At 49.7% G+C, this 22189-nt stretch overlaps 2 protein-coding genes and 3 long non-coding RNA genes across 6 annotated transcripts; 2 read left to right on the top strand and 3 right to left on the bottom strand.

Moving 5' to 3' along the window:
• Window positions 1–480: 480 nt before the first annotated feature.
• On the bottom strand, window positions 481–7189 carry VAMP5 (vesicle associated membrane protein 5). Of its 2 annotated transcripts, none has more exons than XM_019827522.3 (3): window positions 7061–7189; window positions 1409–1546; window positions 481–942 (listed from the first exon to the last, which is right to left on the bottom strand). In XM_019827522.3, exons 1-3 carry the CDS (start codon window positions 7061–7063, stop codon window positions 733–735), a joined length of 351 nt encoding a protein of 116 aa, XP_019683081.1. In that variant the 5' UTR covers window positions 7064–7189; the 3' UTR covers window positions 481–732. The 2 variants fall into 2 exon arrangements, with proteins under 2 accessions (XP_019683081.1, XP_019683079.1); XM_019827520.3 differs by lacking the exon at window positions 7061–7189 and adding an exon at window positions 2269–2549.
• Window positions 5167–7669, top strand: LOC123384518. Its single transcript, XR_006595710.1, has 2 exons — window positions 5167–5303; window positions 6455–7669. It is a non-coding gene; the product is annotated as an uncharacterized LOC123384518 (long non-coding RNA).
• A 1439-nt stretch (window positions 7670–9108) lies between these two features.
• VAMP8 (vesicle associated membrane protein 8) lies at window positions 9109–12459 on the bottom strand. Its single transcript, XM_006930255.5, has 3 exons — window positions 12312–12459; window positions 10804–10962; window positions 9109–9554 (listed from the first exon to the last, which is right to left on the bottom strand). Exons 1-3 carry the CDS (start codon window positions 12312–12314, stop codon window positions 9411–9413), a joined length of 306 nt encoding a protein of 101 aa, XP_006930317.1. The 5' UTR covers window positions 12315–12459; the 3' UTR covers window positions 9109–9410.
• LOC123384519 lies at window positions 12335–14231 on the top strand. Its single transcript, XR_006595711.1, has 2 exons — window positions 12335–12472; window positions 13081–14231. It is a non-coding gene; the product is annotated as an uncharacterized LOC123384519 (long non-coding RNA).
• LOC105260448 lies at window positions 13629–22057 on the bottom strand. The gene is made up of 4 exons (XR_002741194.2): window positions 21919–22057; window positions 20077–20205; window positions 15274–15490; window positions 13629–13688 (listed from the first exon to the last, which is right to left on the bottom strand). It is a non-coding gene; the product is annotated as an uncharacterized LOC105260448 (long non-coding RNA).
• Between the last annotated feature and the right edge of the window lie 132 nt (window positions 22058–22189).

The raw sequence follows: 22189 nt of genomic DNA, 5'->3' as shown, positions 1-22189 counted from the left end.
ACTGCGCACTGCTGCACCTTTGAAGCTCTTCCCTTTTTCACTGCTGTCTGCCTCATCTGTAATCAGGTGTCAAGCTTGAGGAAGAACATAGAGAAATTGAGCTGGGGAGGGGGGTGGGGTTCAGAGAGGGAAAAGCCTATCCAAAGGTGAGAGCCTCGTCATATAAACATCTTTGAAGTACTTTCTTCTCCTGGAGTCCTATACTGAGTATCCTCAAGACATCAGAAAAATAATAGATTTCATTCCTAGGGAAACAGGCTCAGAGGGTGCTGGTTGAAGGGTCACGTTTGAGAACCACTCTGTCTTTCCACCTGCACTCCAGAAGGATCTGTCTGGGTAGGGCTGAATCAAGTATGGAAGGGAAAGGAGAGGGGCCATCTCCCAGGGATAAAGTCCCTTGGACGGTAGACTTTCTAAGCAACCCCAGGAGTGTAGGCAACCTGGAGAGCTTCAGACATACACACACACAGACACTCCAGCTTTTAGCCAAACAGCAGCTTTTAACCAAACAGCAGCTTTTACTGAGCTCCAGGTGGGGCTGGCCTGGCATGGCCAGTGCAGCAGGCTGCCCTCAAGGGCCAGTCTGTGGCGTGATAGGAGATGCAAAGGTGCACACATCAGGGATGCTCTTCAGCACTCAGTTGGGTGGCTCAGGTGGGAGCAAACACCAGGGTTCTCTGGAGACCAGAACCAGCCAGTATGGCCATCGGCCACTCCTCAGGCCCAGCTGGGTCAGTCCCCAGGCCCTGAGGCAGCGCCTGCGTCCTGGGCCTGTGGGGCACTGCTGCCCTCACTGCTCTGTGGGAGAAAGATGGCCAGGAGCACAATCAGGATGACGAGCAGGCCGCCACCCACCACCAGCCCCAAGTAGATCCGGCATCGGATGTTCTCCCAGCTCTTCTTCTGGGCCAGGGTCTTGGTTGTCTTGCTGAAGGCTGAGCTCTGTGGACATCGCCAGACACAGGGTGGGAGTTAGTGGTTCCCCTAGAGATCCAGGGCCACGGTCTCCCAACCTCACCTCCCCGGAAGGGCCTAGTCTCCTTCTGCATCTTCCCAGCCTGTCTGCTCCCCTTCTCCACATAGCCTGCCCTGGAATCCTCCCAGCCTGACTCTTGGTCTCAGACACTGGTGTAGCCCTTGACTCACAGCCCTACAGACTCACCCCCAGTTAACAATACCAGCCCTTTACAAAGCTCCACAGCTCCATACGAAGGACTTCTTACTTCATGAGGCCTACCTGGAGCATATCTAGGCTAAAGGTGCCTCAACAAAGTCACAGGCCTCACACTGCCCCACAGGCAAGCCTCAGACCCCACCAAGGAGACCCTGAGCACGGCCTGAGAACTTTCTCTCTGAGGACCCCTTCTGGCCTCTCCCTCCCCCATCCCTGCTCCCCCAGGCCTCACACCATGTCCAGGAGTTGGTCAGAACGCTGCTCCAGCTCTGCCAGTTTTCCATCGCGCTCCAGGACCTTGTCGAAGTTGTTGAGCATGATTTCCGTCACCTCGTCCGCCTGCCGCTGGCACCGTTCCAACTCTTTCCCTGCCTGGGCGCCAAGCCCAAGGTCAGAACTGCAGGAGGCCCCCACCTGATCCTGAGACCTAGCGGCCTCCTTGCCCCCACTGTGTGTGGGGTGGAGATAATGTATGGATAGGGTAACAGCATCTTACATGCAAGGGTATGATATGTACAGAGGGAAAGGACCAAGTCTCCTGAGTGTGTGTGGCTTGCCTCTGCTCTCACAGCTTCTCCTCCTTGCCCATCAAGGCAGTCCTAGGTCAGCCTTGGCTTTCAGCATCTCAGCATCCTCTAAGATGCCTGAGGATGGAAACCTCCCAGAATCGCACCCTCCCACAAAGCAGGTACTTTGCTCACCCGCTCTAGGATGGCCTCTCCCCAATGTGTACCTGCCCTGTGGCTTCCCACTGGCCTAAGGAAGCACCAAAGAAGAGGGCACCAAGCTACATGGCTAGAAGCCAGACGGGGAGGAGATCTACCCCCACGGGGCTAGGAAGGTCACTTCAGACCACCACACATCATAGGTTCTGCCTAATCCCACAGACACACACACAGAAACAAACTGGGAAGATCAACCCTCCCTCTGACTGGTCAGGCCACTTCTGCCTCCTGGGATGACCCTGCTCCCGTATCAGTGCTCAAAACTGATTCCCTGTCTGCCTGGGAACCTCAGCCTCCCTGGCCTTTGGCCTTAGCCTTCCAGCCACCCACTGTCTTCACTAGGGTCCAACTCACAGAGATGAGACCTACTCTTAGACTTCTCAGCTTGGGCAGCAACCACACCAGACAGAAGAACCCAGGTAATTTCAGAGGAAGGCAGATGCAGGGTTCAAGTGGGGAGGTGGCGGGGGGCTGAGAGAACAGGAGAGAGGAAGAGAGCATGCATCACAAGCAAGAAAGGGACTGGGCTTTGGACACACGCAACCGAGTGAGATCTAGGGCAGGAGGCCCCAGTAAAAGCTGGAAGTCCAGGAGCAGGTCCAGGGACATGTCAGGGAGATGAATACCAGCAGATTAACAAACCACAGCAACTCCCTTCTCCCAGCCTAGTTCCCCCACAGCCCGTCCCTGTTCTCATCTCCTCCCCACAGAGCACTAGCCAAGCTCCCTTTCCTGCCAGACCATATTGCCCATTGTCTGCAGCAGACATTTTGGCACTTGACTGAATTCCACTTAAAACCAGAGAAAGGGGAGGGATCCGGTGTTCACGGAGAGCCACTCCTACTCAGGCAAGAATCCGCATTCAGGATCCTTGCAGCTGTCTTGCACACAACCTCCAAGCATTCCCAGTACATGAGTCCTATCTTCCCAGCTAGACCACAGGCCCCAGGGGGAAGGGCTACCTCTGTCTGCCCCCCATCCTGGTGGCCTGGGGGGGCCAGCACAGTGCTGACCATTGCAAGGACTCATTGAGCGGGTCATCACATTATAGCCTATCCAAGAGCAGCTCTTAGTCTCAAGAGATATTTTCCCAGTGTGTTTATCTAGCCCAGCAGGAGTTTCGTGGGGCAGGCATCTGAAACCCAAGTAGGTCAATATTTACCCATGAGCTTAGAAAAGCAACCTGCTTGGAGAGGGGGCAGGCAAACTATGACAGAGGGGTGCACTCACAGGCTGGGGGAGCAGAAACTGGGGAACAAAGCAATAATGCAGAGAGCAGGGAAGCTGCCCCCATCACTAACTTTTCCCCAGTAATCATCACCACTCTTATTACTACCACGTTAGTCAACAAGCTCACATAGTTCACATTCACATGGCCCAAGGCATCCCCCCATTCGTAACAGCCCAAGGCAAAAACTTGAGAATGGACAAAGATCCGAAATGACAATCACTGCTAGAGGTTGGTAGGATGCTGAATATGACTGTGTTTCTACTCTGAAAACTCCAGCTATTATTCTCTTATTCTCCAACGTGGGGTGACACTGGGTCACATTCCCCAAGAGAGTTGGCTGTGCTTCCTGCTGCAATCTGCAGCCTCCTCCCCCCACTGCGAAGCCAGGCCTGTCCGGAGCCAAGGTGGGACCAGGCCTAAAAGAACACATTCGCTCCAGGGAACACAGAGGCCCCGGGCTCAAGTCCCTGGCCCTCCTGGGTCCTCTCTCAACTAGCAGAAAAAGGACACTGTATGCATAGGTCCCTACTGGCACAGTGAGAAATAACCACAGAATGTGGAAGGAGGTAAGGGACCAGAGGGCAGGGCCACACTACACCTGCCACAGTGAACTCAACATAGTGCCTGGCACACAGTGGACACGCGGAAAAAAATTTCTGAATGAACTGTGCCTGTTCTTAAGAAGCCCACTATAGACTGAGGGAAAGAGACATATAGGACATCATGAGAGAAGAGTGAAGGGCTGTGCTGTGAGATACACATACCCAGTGTTGGAGCCTCCCTCAGAGAGTGGATTCCTGTGAACTGAGACAGACCGGGTGGATGAGCCCTTACAGGATGGGGTGGAGTTGGGGCATTCAGGCAAAGACACACCAGGCAGAGGGTAAGGGCGGAGGGGGGCAGGGTGGGGCCAGAGAACACACGCGGTAAAAGTCAAGAAGGGGACAGTCACTTGGAGGAACAGAACACGACCTAGGGTAGACTTCCAAGCCAAGTGGGGGACACTGGAGAGGGTCTTCAGAATAATTTCTCTATTGGTGGTAGACGGCAGTGAGAAAACTCCCAGGCAGAGAGAACAGCCAGAAGAGGTGGACAAATGCCACCAGCAGGGGTGTGGGGTTGCCAGGTAGTGGGGAGCAAAGAGCATAGAGAGGAAGGATGGGTGGGAGGGGCACTTGCCAGCCCTGCTTGGGGTCTGCAGGGCTGAGGCTGTGCAGTGGAGGGGGAGCATCAGCATGGTTGGTAGACAGGGGGTGGCAGTTACACAGGAAATGTTCTTGATAGACCGTTAGCCCTCTGTACAGAATATCCTGCCTTCAACCCTCAAACATCTCCGGTTTCTCCAGGCCAAATACCGTAGGTGCCTCTGAAAACAAAGCTTTCCCAAACCTCCCTGTCGTAACTCTCCCGTCTCCTTTCTTTCTTGGCTAGTGCCCAAGAACCCCTATTCCAGCTGTCACCGTTGTTCTAGTCAGAGGACTGGGGCAGCAAAGCGGTGTATCAGCTCCTTCCTAGGTCAGCACTTACCTGAGCTGAGAGTTAAGAACGAGGGCTCAGCATTGCAGCCCTGGGTTCCTTCAAATCTTGCCTCTGCCACTCGTCCACTACATGACCTTTCTGATCCTCCACTGCCTCATCCGTAAAGTGGTGACAAGAATAATATCTACCATAATGTTAGCTAGGGCCCGTGACATGTTACGAACAAAGTGCTTGTCACAATACCTGTCGCATACTAAGTGCTCAATAAACAAGAGCTATTGTCATTAATGGAGCCCAATCTTCCCTCACTGATGTTTTTTTCTTAGCAGTCAGATCTCAAGAACTACACAATATGTGTGATCATTAAAACCTCTTAGATATTTTTACAAAATACACAGCCAAGCAAGTTCTTCCTTATTGCAAACCTGTGTGCTTAATTGTCTCTAACTTTACAGGGGCCTTTGATAACCTGCATCGAGTATTTCCATCAAGCACTACAGGCTGCTGAGAAGGCTGTACATCCTGACAGTAATAACGGCCACCATTCAATGGACACAGAGCTAAGCACTGCCTGCTGTTTGTCCTCCTTATCTTATTTAATCCTCACAACCCACTGAAGGCATGCTGTTATCCCAGTTTTATAAGAAACTGAGGCTCAGAGGGGTTAAACCATCTGTCCAAGGTCACAGAGGCAGTAAGTAGACGATCTGGGAGTTGAACCAATACACTGTAAACTCCAAGAATCATATTCTTAACCACTGTGCTAAAGTGAATGCAAGTACAGGGAGGTCAAATACTTTAGCTGGCTAGGTAAAGACTCCCCAGACCTTCTGATGCTGCCAGTTCCACTGGTGCGCACACGAGGGAAGCCCATGGTTCAAAACCCACATTCACTGGACAGTGCATACGAGAGGACCATCCAGAAGATGAATGAATTCAAGCTCTTACCCATTCAGTTGTCATCTTTCCCATCACTCTTTGTTCCTGCTCTATCACCTGTACCTGCCACCATGACTGGCACAGAAGAAATGCCCAAGAAATACTTGTTGATTGAATGAATCAGAGGAGGACAAGGAAGAAAGACCAAGGAGGGAAGGGGGTGGAAGAAGGAAGGGAAAGCGCTGGGGGCAGAGAAAGGGGCAAGACTGAAAGAAACAGAGGGATGGGGCTAGGAGACGGGTAGGGGAGAAAGGTCAATGTACCTTCCCTGGGCTCTGATTCACTATTTGCCTCAGGTGAGCCTATGAGAGTGCCAGAGTTTTCCAGTACCCCTCACTAAATTATCCTGGCCTCAGCCTTCATTTCAGGAGTTTCCTCTTCTCCCCAAGTGCTAGAGGCCAACTGGAAGCCCACCCCTAGCCCTGGCTGATCCCTTGCCCTGCATGCTAGGAAGTGGGCTCTGAGCTCTGTCCCATTCTTGGAGCCTCCCTCAGTTTCCTGGCGTGGCCTTAGAGCTCAGTGCAACCTTCCTGCCCCACTTCCTCTTCCTGCCTCCAGTTCCCTAGAGATGAGGCCATCCAGGCATCATAACCCCCAGCCAGGCCACATCCATCACACCTCTGCCAGCTTCTCCAGGGCAGAATCTTAAAGCACCGAGCCTGCTTCCTGCCCAGCCCATCTTCCCAGGAGTCCAGGGGACAGAGGAAGCAACTGGCACCACCTGTTCCTGACACCTTTGCCTCATGGCTGGCAAGTGGGGACACAGGCCAGAGTCTGCAGCAGGAGTGGGGGATGACTCACCTCCAGAATGTGTCCCTAGGCAGAGGTTAGGAGTCAGGCCTGTGCCACACTCTGGTAACTTCAGTGGAACTTTCATGGTAAACATCTCCCTTGATCTTTCCCCAGGGGAAGGACTGTGCCCTCCAACACCCTGCCATGGGGCTGGCAGAGCCTCTGGCAGCCCATCTGCTCAGGTTTCCAACTCCCAGGCCACACTTGGCTCTTCACAGCTCCAGGAAAGGCTGAAGAGGTCATCACATTACCTACCACTTCTCAGGAGAAGGTTCTGAGTGCCAGGCAGGGCTCTGCCATTGGATCTCCCTTAACCTCACAAGGACCGGCAAGGCGGGTATTGCTGACCCCACTTCACAGATGCGGAAAAGGAGGCTCAGGAAGGTTAAGTGACTTGCCCGGGCTCACAGAGCCAGCCGGTAAGTGGCCACGACCAGGATCTCAGCCTGGAGTCTGACTCCGTAACCGCGAGGCTCAGGGAAGGGGGGAGCCCGAGTCGCGCTCACTGCGCCAAGGCGGCCAAACTTTCTCTCCCCAGCCCGCGCGCCCCGAGTGGAGGCTCTGGCCCCCATCCTGCTCCTGGCGGTGGCCACCTCACCGGGGGACCGGCGCGGATCCCGGAGGTCGCCTCCCACCTCGGACTTCAGACTCCGGCCTCCCACCCACACGTCGCCCATTGCCTCCCTGCACGGTCGGCTCCGCCCCGCCCGGGGCCCTCACCATCGCTGCTGCCGCCGCTGGGCCGGCTCCCGCTCCTCTGTCGCCGAGCGGCCCCGGTGCCACACACCCGGGAGGAAGCGGAGGGGCGGGGCCGCGGCCGCGGGGGCGGGGGGCGCGCCTGCCCCGAGCCCGCACCCGGGCCAACGAAAAGCGAAAGCTGCAGGCGTCCGGCCCAGCTTCGCCTGGCTCCCCAGCCCCCGGAACCGGGCGCCTGCGCCTGAGCAGCCGGGGGCTCGTTCTGCGTTCGGCACCCCCACACGTCGGGGGGCCCAGTGAAGTGGGCTCTGGAGACAGGCATCGCCCGCAACAAGCAACCGTCCCAGTGCCACGGCGATGGCGCTGTGCTAGAGACGACGCGGACCGCCAGCCAGGCGGGGTCTCTGCCACCTCGGTGAATGCATGCCACCGGTGCCCAAAAACCGACTCCGCAAGAAAGTTTTGGAACGAAAGAAAGTTTATTCACAATCAACATTGTGAATGCACTACCTACCACTGAATTGTCTACTTTGAAACGGCACCGCTGTGTGTTACAATTGTACGTACACGTATACACTGTATGTTGTGTGAATGGCGCCTGGCTTAAAAAAGAAAACGGACCCCCATGAAGAAGGTGCTAGTTCTGGCTTTTCTGTATTTCCCTCTTCACCACAAGGGCAGCTGCAGCCCTGCCCTCATATGACCCTGCTCCTCCATCGGAAGATGGGCGAGGCCACCCCTCCAGAGCCTTCCTGACTCTACCCGTTCTCCCCCTCTCCTCTCACTGCTGCAAACAAGTCACAGCCACCTGTTCTCCACCCCACCCCCTGCCACCCCCAACACAACTGTGGCTGCTCTTGAGGAAGGAGGTTGAGGGCTTCCCTCCTTGGGTTGAGCCCCTGTGAGCACAGCCCTCATCCCCACCCTGGGCACTCTGGGTCCCAGGGAAGAGGTTTCACCCCAGTTCTGTGGACCTTGAGTCCAGGAGTGGCCTGAGGAGAGAGGATGGCTGTAGTCTGACCTAGGAGGACAAAGACAGACCAGAGGGCTTTTTTTTTTTTTTTTTCTTTTTTTTTTTTCTTTTTCCTCCTTGGCTTTCAGAGTACGATTTCAGGACTTGCCAGTAGGAGTCCCAGATTCTGTCTCCCAAACCTGTTCCTTCTACACCCCCTCCCCAAAACAGGTTTTTGTTTTGTTTTGTTTTGTTTTGTTTTAATACTGGAAAGCCCAGGGGAGAAATAGGGACAGAGATGACAAGAACCCTTTCCCCAAACCAAGAGAGAGGAAAGAGTGGCAATGAGGTGGAACCTGGTGGGGAGGAGGGAAGCCCAAAGACAAAGAGGCCCATTGTACATGGAGGGGAAGGAGGGCCATAGGCCCTGTCCTATGACACTGACTGGGCCCAACCACGAGACATGGGGAGAGATGCTCGCCCCCTCAGCTGAGACCCAGAGGCCCTGCTAAGTCCCAAAGGGGCAGGGGCAGACAAAAGACAAATAGAACTTTGTAGAACCAGGGGCACCCAGCTGGCTCAGTCGGAAGAGCATGAGACTCTTGATCTCGGGGTTGTGAGGATAAGCCCCATGATGGGTTGTAGAGATTACTAAAAAAAAAAAAAAAAAAAAAAAAAAAAGACCTTTGAAGAACCAAAGAGAAGGAAAAGCGCCCGGTTCCTCCAACCCCTCACTCAACTGCAACAGGGCCACAGAAGAGAGATGGCAATGACAGGAGAGGCAGGAGGCCCTCAGGCTGTCTCGGCTAACGCTTCCTGCAGAAAAGTAACAAAGGGACGTGGCAAGACCCAAGATGGACACTTAGGAGTCTTGCACACCACCCTAAAATGATTTTGAATTTTCCATTTGCTGAGACCCTCAGAAAATTCTGGTTCTTGAGACCTGTGGATAATAGAGAAGAATGAGGAGGCTCCATCTTTCTTCTCCAAATATACACTCTCTACCCCTCCAACAACTTGGACCTCAAATACGAGAATCTCAGCCAGAAGGCGTGCCCAGGGGGAAAAGAAATAGAAGGGCCAAAGGCAAAATGGAAGGGGAGAAATTACCTCACATGTGTAGGGATACTGAAAGGTCTTTATTGCCCACTGGCCACCATCAGTTTCCCAGCCACATGCTGGGCCTTCTGGGTGTCTCTCCAACCAACTCTGAGAGCCCATGAAGTGCAGCCATGGTCCGGCTCTCTCCTTCCAGGGGACCAAGGTGCTCCCTGGGGCAGACAGTATGGCAGCGGGGCCTCAGAATGAGGGGCGGGAGGACAGAGCAGCATTTCCTGCTGAGGATGGGAGAGAGGGCCCTTCTTGGCACCCACTATGGAGGGCTTCCCTGAAGAGGAGGACGGGGGGCAGGGGAGGGGCTCCCTAAGTTGGGATGGCATGGGTGGCAAAGAGCACGATGAGGAGGATGATGATAAAAACAATCACACAGATGAGGACAATCATCTTCACGTTCTTCCACCAGAACTTCCGAGCCACCTTCTGTGACGTGGTCTTGAAGTGCTCCGACTGTTGGGGGATAAGGCAGAGTGAACCAGTGCATCCTCCCACTGGAACAGAGGCCCACACGCCATACATCTAAATACTTAAGTGATCAGTTGGAATAACAGACGGTTAGACAAAAAATGTTCTGTCCTCCTGCCTTCATGACAGTCTGGTGGGCCACGTTCAGATTTAGAGTTCTTGGACTCCCTTTGGCCCCCTGCTTTCCCCCTTCTTCTTACCCTGCACCATCATGCACCTTGAAGCACCTATGCTCACACCCAGGGGTGCGATACTGTCTGCACGATCCACCTTGGGAGGGCACACACTGGGGCCAAGGGGTGCAAGCTCCAGATGGTCACATCTCCCTGGATGCATGACCCCTCACCCCACGGGGACTACTGAGGCTGGAGGGTGGGCCAGGGCAGCATGGAGGTTGGAGGTGACAGAAACTGCTCTTTCTCCTCAACTCAAGTTGCAGAAATTAAGTTTCCCTGGGCCATGCTCCCCTGATTAGGCCATGGAAAGAAACACTAAGTCCCAGGGAGACAGGAGACAAAGGACCTATTCCCAAGATTACACACAGGACTCAGAAAGCCACGGCCAGTCTCTCCCTGTGGATGTGGAACCTTAGGCTCCAGCCTTTATTGGAGTTACTTTGTTAGAGTTACTCCCTCCCTGAGCAGCTGGCTTCAGCCCCTGGCTGGAGAGAGAGAGGAATGAGGTCTAGCAAGATGTGTGGGAGATATTATTCTAGCCTTCAGTTAGCAGAGGACCCTTTGATCAAAGAATTTCACTGCTCTTCCCAGCTTCTTTTGAAAGCAGACTCAGCAAAACTCCAGCAGTTTTCTACCCCCTGCCAAATAACTCCCAGAGAAGGCCAAAGGCCCTAGGAGGATTTTCCGGAGCCAATATTTTTGCCCTGGGGAGGTCAGGTCCAAATGATTGTCAAGGGAAGCCTTCAAAGAGAAAAATCAGTTTCATGGGAGAGAAGCCTAAGAATGCAAGGCCTGACCGGGGTCGTCTGTCTCAGAAAATACCTCCAACAGTCAGCCCCATCCACCCTCCCCAGTGGTTGGACCCCTTCCCTGGATCCCAGTCCCAATCAGTGGAATAGAGCAGAATCAGAACTGGGGACTCGCTCATCAATTGCCAAAACAAGTGAAAAGGCAGACTTTCCTCCTATTCATTTTGCCCCCAACACCACCAACCCCCAAACCTCAACAATCCTACCCTCCCCTCTCTTCCTCTACCCCCAGTGGGCTCCCCATCTCACTGTGGCTTCCAGATCCTCTGTCTTGTTGCGGAGATGGTCCAGGTTTTCTCCTCGGGCCAGGATCCGCTCCACATTCTGGGTCATGATATTCTTGACTCCTTCCACCTCACTCTGCAGGTTCCGTACACGATCATTTCCTCCACCTCCACTGGCCTCCTCCTGGGCAGCAACACAGGGGTTAATTAGGTCAAGCAGTGGAGGAACTGAGACTCAGCCTCAGAGGCTGGAGGAGGAGAAGGCCTAAGATGGACTTTAGCTTTTTTTTTTTTTTTTAATGTTTGAACTGTTTACAAAAAGAATGTTTTCATGTATTACTCATGTAATCAAAAAATAAATGCATTTTTAAGTCTCAGAAGTTGAGTGCTGATGCTAGACAGACTGGATCAAATTTCTTTTCAGGTTCTCAGGGCCCCTGATGAGGAAAAGAAACACAGAACTAAATCCCTCTCCACTGTTTCCTTGCTCCTCTGATTGGGTTAGAGGGAACTGCTGAGCAGGCATCTTACAAAGTAGAAACCCTAAACCATTACTTACCAAAGGGTCCTTGTTACAAATATGTGTGCTGGGCAGCAGAACACCCTCAACTAGCACACCCCCCCCCTTCCCTGCAAGAGAGTAGCTGGAGAGCAGTTCGGGTCCCAGGCCTCCAGCCTAACTGCTGTGACCCAGAGCAACAGCAACCAGGCTCTAAGTCCCTCACCAGGCCCCATGAGGGACAGTCATTGCGCCACAAACTTCTGCTTTCCCCACCACACAGCACCATGCGCAGGCACCAAGCCACGACTGCCTGCTTAAGCAGATATTAAATAAAAACAGCAGCCTGGGTGTTGGGGGAAATGGAGGGCCAGTCTGCCCTGGCTGATGATAAGGTTTTTGAACAAGGAGGGAAAACCATTATTAAGCTCCTCCCACCCTGACCCACTAGACCTCTTGAAACAGGCCAGGAGCCGTGGGTCCAAACTAAATGGGTTATCACAGAAATCCAACTTCTGGTTCTTTTACAAACCCTTAGTTCTCTTCCTCACGTTTATGGAGGGGGGCTGATTCCTCAGACCCGGCAGAGAGACAGATTCCTGGGGTTAGGGCTAAAGTGAAAGGCAGGCGGGAGGCGCGGGGGGGGGGGGGGGGGGGGCTGTCTGCCGCTGGGCTGGAATCCGCCCTGAGAACTTCAGAGGTGCTGCCCAGGGGTGTCACAACACCCGGCGGCTGGAGGGCTGGAGGAGGAGATGAAAGGCCTCTCAGCAGCTCCTCGCCTGGAATTCGGATCCCCCACCCCCACCGAAACCCTGCTCCAGGCCGGCACAGAGGTCAGGGGAGGGAGTAGAGAAGAAGCAGGAACACCCGCCCAGGCAGCTCCGAACTTTTTGCAGTCAAGTTGTCAAAGGAGAAAGGCCAGTCAGCCCTGGCCCAGCCCTCCGACTTTGCCGCCGCGCTCGCCTGATCCCCAGCCCCCGGCCCACTCTGGCCCGTCTTTGAATCAGCCCCTTCCTGGTTTCCAGCTCGCTCACCATGTCTCCAAGCGGCTCAGGCCTGTCAGCGGCAAACTCGCCTAGTCTGTTTCCTCCCGGGCGGCCCTCGGCTCACTTCCTGCTTGCTCCAACTTTCAGCCTGCCCCCGCCCACCTCGCATCCCGAGCGGTTCCAGCCTCACCTCCGGCAGGTTCCCCCAGGTAGGCGGGCACCCTCCATTGCCCTCCCAGTCTCCTCCCAAACCAGGGCTTAGGCTTAAAGCAACAGGGCTCCCGGGCACCAAAGGTCTTCTAACTCATCAGGAACAAGAAAAGAAAGATCAAGCAGCCCTCCTAGGTTTCCTGACGCTGACCTCCCGATATAGAAAGGGAAGCTGTCTCTCTCTCTCTCTCTCTCTTTTTTTTTTAATGTCCTGAATATCTGACCCCAAAACTTACAGACTGAAATCAACCCTAAGCACCCTGCCAGGGCTAATTAACATAGAAACAGAACACAGATATGAAAATTTCTTGCCGGCAACCCTCGTTCCCATGTTTATGGGTGGTCAGAAAGTATTAAAACCTCCAAAGTCTGGAATGCTGTGATCTTTGGCTGTGGTGTCAGAAAGCTCTGGGTTATTAGCTGTGTGACCCTGAATGAACCTCTTCACCTCTCTGGGTTTTGCAGGTGCTAATGATGATGTCAGAGGATGGTGGGGAGGTATAAAAGGATAGCACATGCAGTGTGCCTGGCAAAGTGTCCAGAACAAAGACCTATCCACTGTTATAACCAGGAAATGACGGCTAACCAACCCCTTCTTTCCTCCCAGAGTTCAACAATCCCTTCAGGAGCCACCATGAGGGGTTGGTGAGCCGAGTCAGAAATGGTCAGATGCCTGCCTTATGGACCAGAGAAGGGCCCCAGGGCAAAGGATTTTTCCACCACCTGGCTCCAGGCCAGAGAAAATCCAGTCTTCCTGGATGGTATTTATGAAGACAGAACAATAACAGGGTCACGCAAAAGGGAACAAACATTCCTGTCCCATCCCAGAAGTATCAGTTCTAAGAGGGAAATGTCAGCTTCTCTAACACATGCTTTTTCAAAGGATTTAACAAATTTTGGACCTCAGTTTTGAGACACTTTATTCTACTTTATAATGAAATCTTATCCCAATTTAGATATTATTATATTTTGCAAACCTGAATTTTGATGGACAGTACCAGCCTGCTTTCACCATCCTTAGAAAAGCTATAAAGTAGAGGCGCCTGGGTGGCTCAGTAGGTTCAGCATCCGACTTCGGCTCAGGTCATGATCTGACCATTAGTGGGTTCAAGCCCCGCGTGGGGCTCTGTGCTGACAGCTCGGAGCCTGGAGCCTGCTTCAGATCCTGTGTCTCCCTCTCTCTCTGCCCCTCCCCTGTTCATGCTCCATCTCTCTCTGTCTCAAAAATAAATAACATTAAAAAAAAAAAAGCTATAAAGTGATCAAGTGGAGGTGGGTCAGAATCCTTGATCTGTACTTGTGCTGTCCAGTACAGTAGCCACTGACCTCATGTGCACATAGTACTATGTACTGTATACTGTGAACATAGTACTTGAACTATGGCTAATCTGAACTGAGAAGTGAGGGGCCCCTGGGAGGCTCAGTGGTTGACTTTGGCTCAGATCATGATCTCATGGCTCTTGTATTCAAGCCCCACATCCTCAGGCAAAGCCCTGATAGTGCGGAGTCTATTTCAGATTCTCTCTCTCTGTCTCTCTCTCTCTGCCCCTCCCCTACTCTCTCTCTCAAAAAAAAATTTTTTTTTAAACAAATTAGAATGAACTGAGAAGTGATGTAAGAGTAAATAAAGTACACTCTGTATTTCAAAGAGTTGTTATGCAAAAAAGAATGTAAATATCTCACTAGTCATTTTACATACTGATGACATGTTGAAATAATGTTGTAGTATATTGAATTAAATTTTAAAAATTGATAAAATTAATTTCACCTGTTTCTTTTCTTTTACTATTAGACATGCTGATCCATACCTTAATATTTGTGTGACCTTAGATAGACTTATGTGACATCTCTAAGCCTCAGTTACCTCACTGTCTGTGCCTGGCACTGAAAAAACCCTCAGTAAATGGTGGCTATTGTGATTACTATTATTAAGAATGCCAGGGAGCCTGGATGGCTCAGTCGCTTAAGCATCTGACTTAGGCTCAGGTCAGGATCTCATGGTTCATCAGTTCTAGTCCCACCTCAGATGAGCACGAGCTTCACTTCGGGTGAGCTGGAGCCCTGCTTTGGGTCAGTCCCCCTTCTCTGTGTCTCTCTTCCTCTCTCTTTGCCCCTCACAGGATTCTCTCTGTGTGTCCCTAGCTCACTGGCGCCCTCTCTCTCTCAAAAAAAAAAAAAAAAAGTCCAAATGCTAAGGCAATGGTGGATAGGGGAACATGAAAGGTGCCAAGAAACAAAGGGCCAGAGTAGAATGTCTGAGAAGAGCAGAAAGAAATGAAGGAGGATTTCCAGGGTGGAAATCAAGGTGACAGTAGTTGAGGAGTTACTGGGGTCTAGCATGCCACTGCCAGCCTTGGATATACATCGATGTCCCCGAGGGAGCTGACCCTTGGCCTAGATCCAGCAGCCATTAGGGAGATTCTCTAGGGCCCAGAGTTGGGACTGCAACCTGTTCCACCTTGTCTTCACCATGCAGAATCCCTGCAGGCTTGGCCTCACCTCACTGTGCAAACATCACAATGCTACCCTTGGGCAGAAGACCACTTGCTAATGCCCTCACAAGATGAGAACTCAGTAAGGCACCAAACAATGCACAATGAGCAGAAATGGTACTATGCGGATGGGGGTGCCTGGCTGGCTCAGTCAGAAGAGCATGTGCCTCTTGATCTTGAGGTCATGAGTTAAAGCCCCACATTGGGCCTAGAGCTTACTTGAGAAGAAAAGAAAAGAAAAAGAAAGGAAAAAGAAATGATAATATGGGCAGGGTGCAAGAAGAGAAACAAGTCATTGATTCCCTTACAGTTAAGGAAGGCTCTATCCCAGGAGAGATGGAATATCAGTCACTCTGAAAAGAAAAATGCTAGGTGGTAGGAGTGGCAGTCAAAGAAGCAATCACGGTGTGATGAAGAATATTCTCAGTCCCTATGTGATCAGAAGATTTGGGGATCAGCTCTCCTACTCCTTGGCTGTAGAGTCTTGGGCAAGCCACTTCCCTCTGGGAGCTTCAGTTTCTTCATCTGCAAAATGGGAAGAAGAATGAAGGTGCTTTGCAGGGTTATTATTTGGATTAAATGGTATGGATATATATTTCTATATTTCTACTAGACCACTTTATGAATGAAAAAAGAAACTAATGGAGAAAGTAGAATGAGAAAATAGTGGAAGAGGAATAGTTAACAGTCTGCAAAGCAACCAGGCAAACTTTGGGGGTACACTGACATCTGTCCCAGTCTTCTTACTTATGGCCCAAGTGGGCAGTTTACTCCCTCTCTGGGGAAAGGCTAGAAAGTAAGGAAAGACACATTCAGGAGGCACAACTGGAATTGCTTCCTGAGGGATCATAAAGCTCTCACGACTGCCAAGGCCTCTTTTGTCTCCAAATCCTTTTGTCGACTGTTACACTGCTGGCCACCCCATCTGTGACACAGTCACCTCCCCCCCATTGCTTCTAATGTGCCTTCTTCCTTTCTGACTGTGACCTTAGAAGCAGAAGGTTCTGCCCTTGGCCATCTTCACTTTCGACTCTGCACTCTCCTGGAGTAATAGTCCTCTATGAGGTTGATTTTGCCCTCCAAGGGACATTTGACAACATCTGGAGACATTTTGGGTTGTTGCAACTGAGGGGATGTCTACTGGCATCCAGCGGGTAGAGGCCAAGGGTGCCAAATTTCCTACAACTCTCTCACAACAAAGAATTACATGGACCAAAATGTCAATAGTTCTAAGGCTGAAACCCTGGTCTCTCTAGGGAAGTGCAACGCTTTATGGTTGTAGCAGCCATTTCTGGATGATCCCCAAATCTGTATCTCCAGCCCTGACCTTGCTTTCGATTGCTACTACCGCGTCTCCAATGCCCTCTCCACAGACACCTCTGACAGTCAAAGCAAGCCCTTTATCTTTTCCCCGTATTCCTCCTGCTGGGTAGTAGTACTCCCATTCTTGGGAAACCCCCAGTTTCCCAAGCTAGGGATCCCTAAACCATCCTACATCCACAATGGGACATCACTAAGTCTTGATTGTATCTTGGTCACATCTCTCTATCCACTCTCTCCTTTCCACACCAGCTCCTGCTTCCTAGGTAACACCAGTATTATCTCCTCTCTGGACAATTCCATCCACCTCCAAACTGACCCTTCTTTTCCCATCCATTCCTCATAGGGCTGCTTGTTATCTTCCCAAACACAGATCTGAGTATGCTCCACCTGGTCCCCAGAGTAAAGCCCCAAGTTCCCGGTTTGGCATCCCAAGATTCTTTTTAACCTGGTTTTCAAAACTTATCTCCCATGAGACTCACCTCCCACTCCCCTCAATCATACCAAATTATATGTGCTTCCTCAAACACACCATCCCCCCTTTTTGAAACTTTTTTTTGTTTATTTATTTTTGAGAGAGACAGAGACAGAGTGCGAGTGGGGAAGGGGCAGAGAGAGAGGGAGACACAGAATCTGAAGCAGGCTCTAGTCTCTCAGCTGTCAGCACAGAGCCCGACATGGGGCTCAAACCCACAAACTGTGCGATCATGATCTAAGCAGAAAGTCGGACGCCCAACTGACTGAGCCACCCAGGAGCCCCCACACCATCCCCTTTTATATCTTTGTTCAAGCAGACTTTTCTTATGATGAGCAAATATCCTGCTTCACTCATCACTAAGTCTATTCATATTTAAGACATTGCTTGCGTGAAGCCTTCAAGATTTCCCCGTTGAAGTTAACTTCTTCCTCTTCTGATCTCCATTATTTTATCTTTTATAGAATCTATAATACGCTTTGCCATTAGCTGCATACACATTTGACTCCTCCAAGACTCTAACTTCTATGAAGATAGGGGCTATGTCTTCACTTTGGTACCCTTGTAGAAAATAATATATGCCATAACCATAGTAGGCACTCATTTAATGTTTGGGGTACTGAATCAAGAGATCTGAAAGAGGGCTTCTTTGTCTCCAGTGCATATAAAAGATAATTTTTATTAGAAAAGATCCATGAAGAAATCTCTTTCCTGGATTTTGGGCCATTTTATGGATAAACGAATGCTAACTGGCATGGGTCTTTGTATACTGGTCCTGAAAGGATAAACTGGAAATCAACCCCTTCAACAAAAACAAGTTAAAATCATGGGGTGGAGAGGTACTGAGTTACCACAGCTCATTTATTAGCTGTACTTCTCTTACCCAGAATGCTCTTCGTTCACCCAAGACTACTAAGAACTTTTGATTTCCCTCTTTTCTCTCAAAATTATACTCATCCTTCAAAGTCCAGCTCACGTTTTCAGAAAACTTTCCTGAGTTCTCCAGTCATAATTCATTTCCTCCTCAATGCTCCCACAGTACTTTAAACCCCACTTAATACTTAGGACTTTATAGGGGTGCCTGGGTGGCTCAGTATGTTACGCATCTGACTTATGATTTTGGCTCATGTCATGATCTCACAGTTTGTGGGATCAAGCCCGCATTAGGCTCTGTGCTGACAGCATGGAGTCTGCTTGGTATTCTCCCTCCCTCTCTCTGCCCCCTCCCCCCCACATGTGCACGTACTCTCTCTCTCAAAATAAATAAACTTTAAAAAACACACAGAATTTTATATATTCTGTTATTATCCTATTATTTCTATATTCTTTTATTATTATGTTTCCTTGTCCTTCAAGGAAGAGGACAGAGGCCACAGCTTACTAATTTGTTTCTTTCTCTGTAACCTGTACAGTTCTTGTCACATAACAGATCATAATTGCTGAATTTAATGGAACCATCTAATTTGAGTGGTCTTAGAAGAGCTAGCCCAGGGGCACCTGGGTGGCGCAGTCGGTTAAGCGTCCGACTTCAGCCAGGTCACGATCTCGCGGTCCGTGAGTTCGAGCCCCGCGTCAGGCTCTGGGCTGATGGCTCAGAGCCTGGAGCCTGTTTCCGATTCTGTGTCTCCCTCTCTCTCTGCCCCTCCCCCGTTCATGCTCTGTCTCTCTCTCTGTCCCAAAAAAAAATAAACGTTGAAAAAAAAAAAAAAAAAGAGCTACCCCAAACTTTCCAACCCACACCAAATTCACTTGGACTGGGGCTGACAGCAGATTAAGTGATTCCCCCCTATAAATAGATCAATGGCTTCCAAAGTGACTTGGCCTACGCTGTCTGTTAGGATAACCTAGAAGTGGGCCAGACCGTCAGCCGCAGGAACAGTTAGCCCAGTGATTCTACCTGCCAAACACATCTGTCCCTAGTAATCCCTACTTTTACATCTATTTCTGACATTCCTTCCCTTTAGGATAATTGTTCTCAACACATGGTCCACAAAACTCTGGGGTCTTCAAGAACAAAACTACCTTTGTAATAATATGGATCCATTATTTGTCCTTTTAATTATGTTGCCATTTGCACTGATACAAAAGCAATTTGCACTGATGATACAAAAGCAACCATGGGTAATAAAATTGTTGGCAACTTAGCAGGAATGAGACACCAAATTGTAGTAGTCATTGTATTCCTCCCTGCTGTGCACTTGCATTTTCAAATAATGCCATTTTCAATTAAGGACATCCCTAGTGAAGCAGTACACATTTTTTTTTTTAATTTATTTTGAGAGAGAATGCACACACAAGCAGGGGAAGGGCAGAGAGAGAGGGAGAGAAGATAATCCCAAGCAGGCTTCACACTGTCAGCGCAGAGCCTGACGTGGTGGGGTTGAACCCATGAACCATGAGATCATGACCTGAGCCTAAATCAAGAGTTGGATGCTTAACCAACTAAGTCACCCAGGCACCCTGAAGCAGTATAAATTATTAATTTTATTAATGCTTGACACTGGGGTACACATCCTTTACTATTTTGGGTGAAGAAATGGGAAATATGCACACAGCGCCTTGCATACCCAAGGATGACGGCCGTCTCACAGTTGTTCTAAGAAAAACCACTTGTGTAGTTAAAATGTGACAACTCCCATACACCTCTTAGCCCTCTCCCATTTTTCTCCCATTATTAACATCTTGCATTAGTGTGGTATATTTGTTACAATTGATGAGCTAATATCAATACACTATTATTAACAAAGCCCACAGTTTAACTAGGGTTCACATTCTATGGGTTTTGCCAAATGTATAATGACATGTATGTACCATGATACCATTAAAGTATCATACAGAATAGTTTCACTTCTCTAGAAACCCCATGTGCTCCACCTAGTCATCTCTCCCTCCCTTCCCCCAGTTCCTGGCAACGACATATCTTTTGCCTTAAAACCAGTTTTGTCTTTTCCAGGGTTATCAGTTTGGGTCATACCATATATAGCCTTTTCAGATTGGTTTCTTTCACCTAGGGATAGGCATTTAAGGTTCCCCAGGTCCTTTTGTGGCTTGGTAGCTCATTTCATTGTATCACTGAATATTCCATTGTATGGATGTGTCAGTTTGTTTATCCACTCACCTATTGAAGGACATCTCGGTTGCTTCCAAGTTTGGGCAGTTATGAATAATGCTGCTTTACATTTGGGCACAGCTTTTGTGTGGGCATAACTTTTCATTTGGGTAAATGCCAAGGAGCACAACTGCTGGATCACATGGGAAAACCATGTTTAGTTTTGTTAAGAAACTTCTAAACTGTTTTTCCAAAGGGGCTATATACCTTTTTGCATTCCTATCAGCAATGAAGTAGACTTCCTGTTGTTCCACGTCTTCGCCAGCATTAGTTGGTGGTGGTGCTTTGGATTTCAACCATTCTGATAATTCTCTCGTTGTTTTAATTTGCAATTCCCTAATAAAATAAGATGTTGGGTATCTTTGTTTTTTTCTTTAAGACTTTTTTTTCATGAGAAAAAAAAGTCTTTTTTATTTATTTTCAGAGAGACAGAGAGGAAGCATGTACGGGGGAGGGGCAGAGAGGGAGGGAGAGAATCTCAAGCAGGCTCCACACTGTCAGCACAGAGCCCAATGTGGGACTCAATCTCACGAATCAGGAGATCATGACCTGAGTTGAGATCTAGAGTGGGACGCTTAACTGAGTCACCCAGGCACCCCTTTTCTTTCTTTTTAAAAAAATGAAACATCATTTTACTTGAGGATATTGGACAGACTACGGTTATTCCAACTGGCACATTTGGCAGATAGTTTTTGAAAAAAGAAAGGAGTGTGACTGTTCCTTAAAGGAAAACAATAGATAGCATTTGTTGCCAATGATAAAATTTGAGCTTTCAAGTGAAAATTAAAGTTTTGGAAAACTTGTATCTGCCACTGTGAGCTTGGCAGCTTCCCAACATTTAAAAGACTCTGAATTTGGAAGAGCAGCATAACTCAGTGAAACAATGTTTTCCAAATGACTAAATGCATGATTTTGTAAAAGGTCCATTCAAAGTATAAGATATACCGTGATTTAATGTAACAAAGCATAAAAGTTCATTGATCTGGTTTCAGAGCCCACATCAAACTAACCTTTAAAAAACTACCAGTTTTAAGTTTAGGTGAGGTATCAAAGATGGAGACCCACAATTATCTAAAAAAGTTATTAAAATGTTTTTTTTTTCCTTTTACAACTGAGTATCTATGAGGCCAGAATTCCTTCATATACTTCATTCAACACCAGATCAAATCCAGAAGCAGATAGGAGAATCTAGCTGTTTCCAATTAAGGCACACATTAAAGAGATTTGCATGTAAAACAATACAGTACTACTGTAGTAGTAGTGTTACTTGTGTAACTTTTTGTGGGAAATATACTTTTTGCATAAAAACGTTATTTCTGTAGGGGCACCTTGGTGGCTCAGTCTGCTCAGCATCTGACTTCGGCTCAGGTCATGATCTCACAGTTCATGAATTCCAGCGCCCACATGGGGCTCTCTGCTGTCAGCGGGGAGCCTGCTTTAGATCTTCTCTACCCGCCCCTTCCCAGCTGTCTCTTTCAAACATAAACATTTTTTAAAATGTTATTTATGTAAACGTATAATGGGTTTATTTCTGTCTTTTTAAGCGAATCAATACATATTTTAAACATTTCTCAGTGTACATTTCTAATATGGTAAACGTGGAAAAAGAAAACCCACGTAAATAAAAGCTCTTTAGGGTTCTCAATAATGTGCAGCTGAGTCAAAGTGTCCTGAGACCAAAACAATGTGAGAACCGCTGTTCTAGGATGCCGTCCAGTGATGCAGTTGGCCAATCCCAGCGCAGTAAATAGATATTACAGTGATGGTCAAGCCTCACCTCTCTAGGAATCCTCCCTGATCGACCACACTTTATCTACACACTGCCCATATTGTACATCCCCTCTGCAGTTGTGCGCTTCCCCAGCTGATTTCAAACCTCTGGTCCCTGGCAGGTACCGGAAGAGAGAATAAAGTAACTTGCACCCTCTCCCTATGCCGGGATAGCCCTTCGAGGTGTGTCCTCAACTCAGAGGTCAACCTTTCTGGGGAACAGTCTGACATTTGCGCCCGCATCCCTCATGTCTGGGAGCACCGCAGGGACACCATCACCTGGAGACGCCTAATGGGGGCGGGAGGAGCCCAGGGAAGTTGCCAGAATTCCGAGATATCTTAAGGCTGAAGGCATAGAGGGGTTTCGGAACGCTTCGGGGGAGAGACAGGTCTGGCGGCTGAAACGAGGCGGGTCTAGGGCATCCTCACCCCTCCTCTGTCACAAAGCAAGGCGACGCCCGCTGAGGCGCTGGCTCGCTTGCACTGAGGCTCTTCGCTCCTCCCTTTGCCGCCAAGCAGGGAGCCGGCGCAGCTGGCCAAAGCCCTCCAC

The sequence above is a fragment of the Felis catus genome, chromosome A3 (assembly GCF_018350175.1).
Source record: "Felis catus isolate Fca126 chromosome A3, F.catus_Fca126_mat1.0, whole genome shotgun sequence".
Classification (NCBI taxonomy): Eukaryota; Metazoa; Chordata; class Mammalia; order Carnivora; family Felidae; genus Felis; species Felis catus.
Note: the sequence above shows the minus strand (reverse complement) of the source record. Positions and strands in the feature narration are given on the sequence as shown.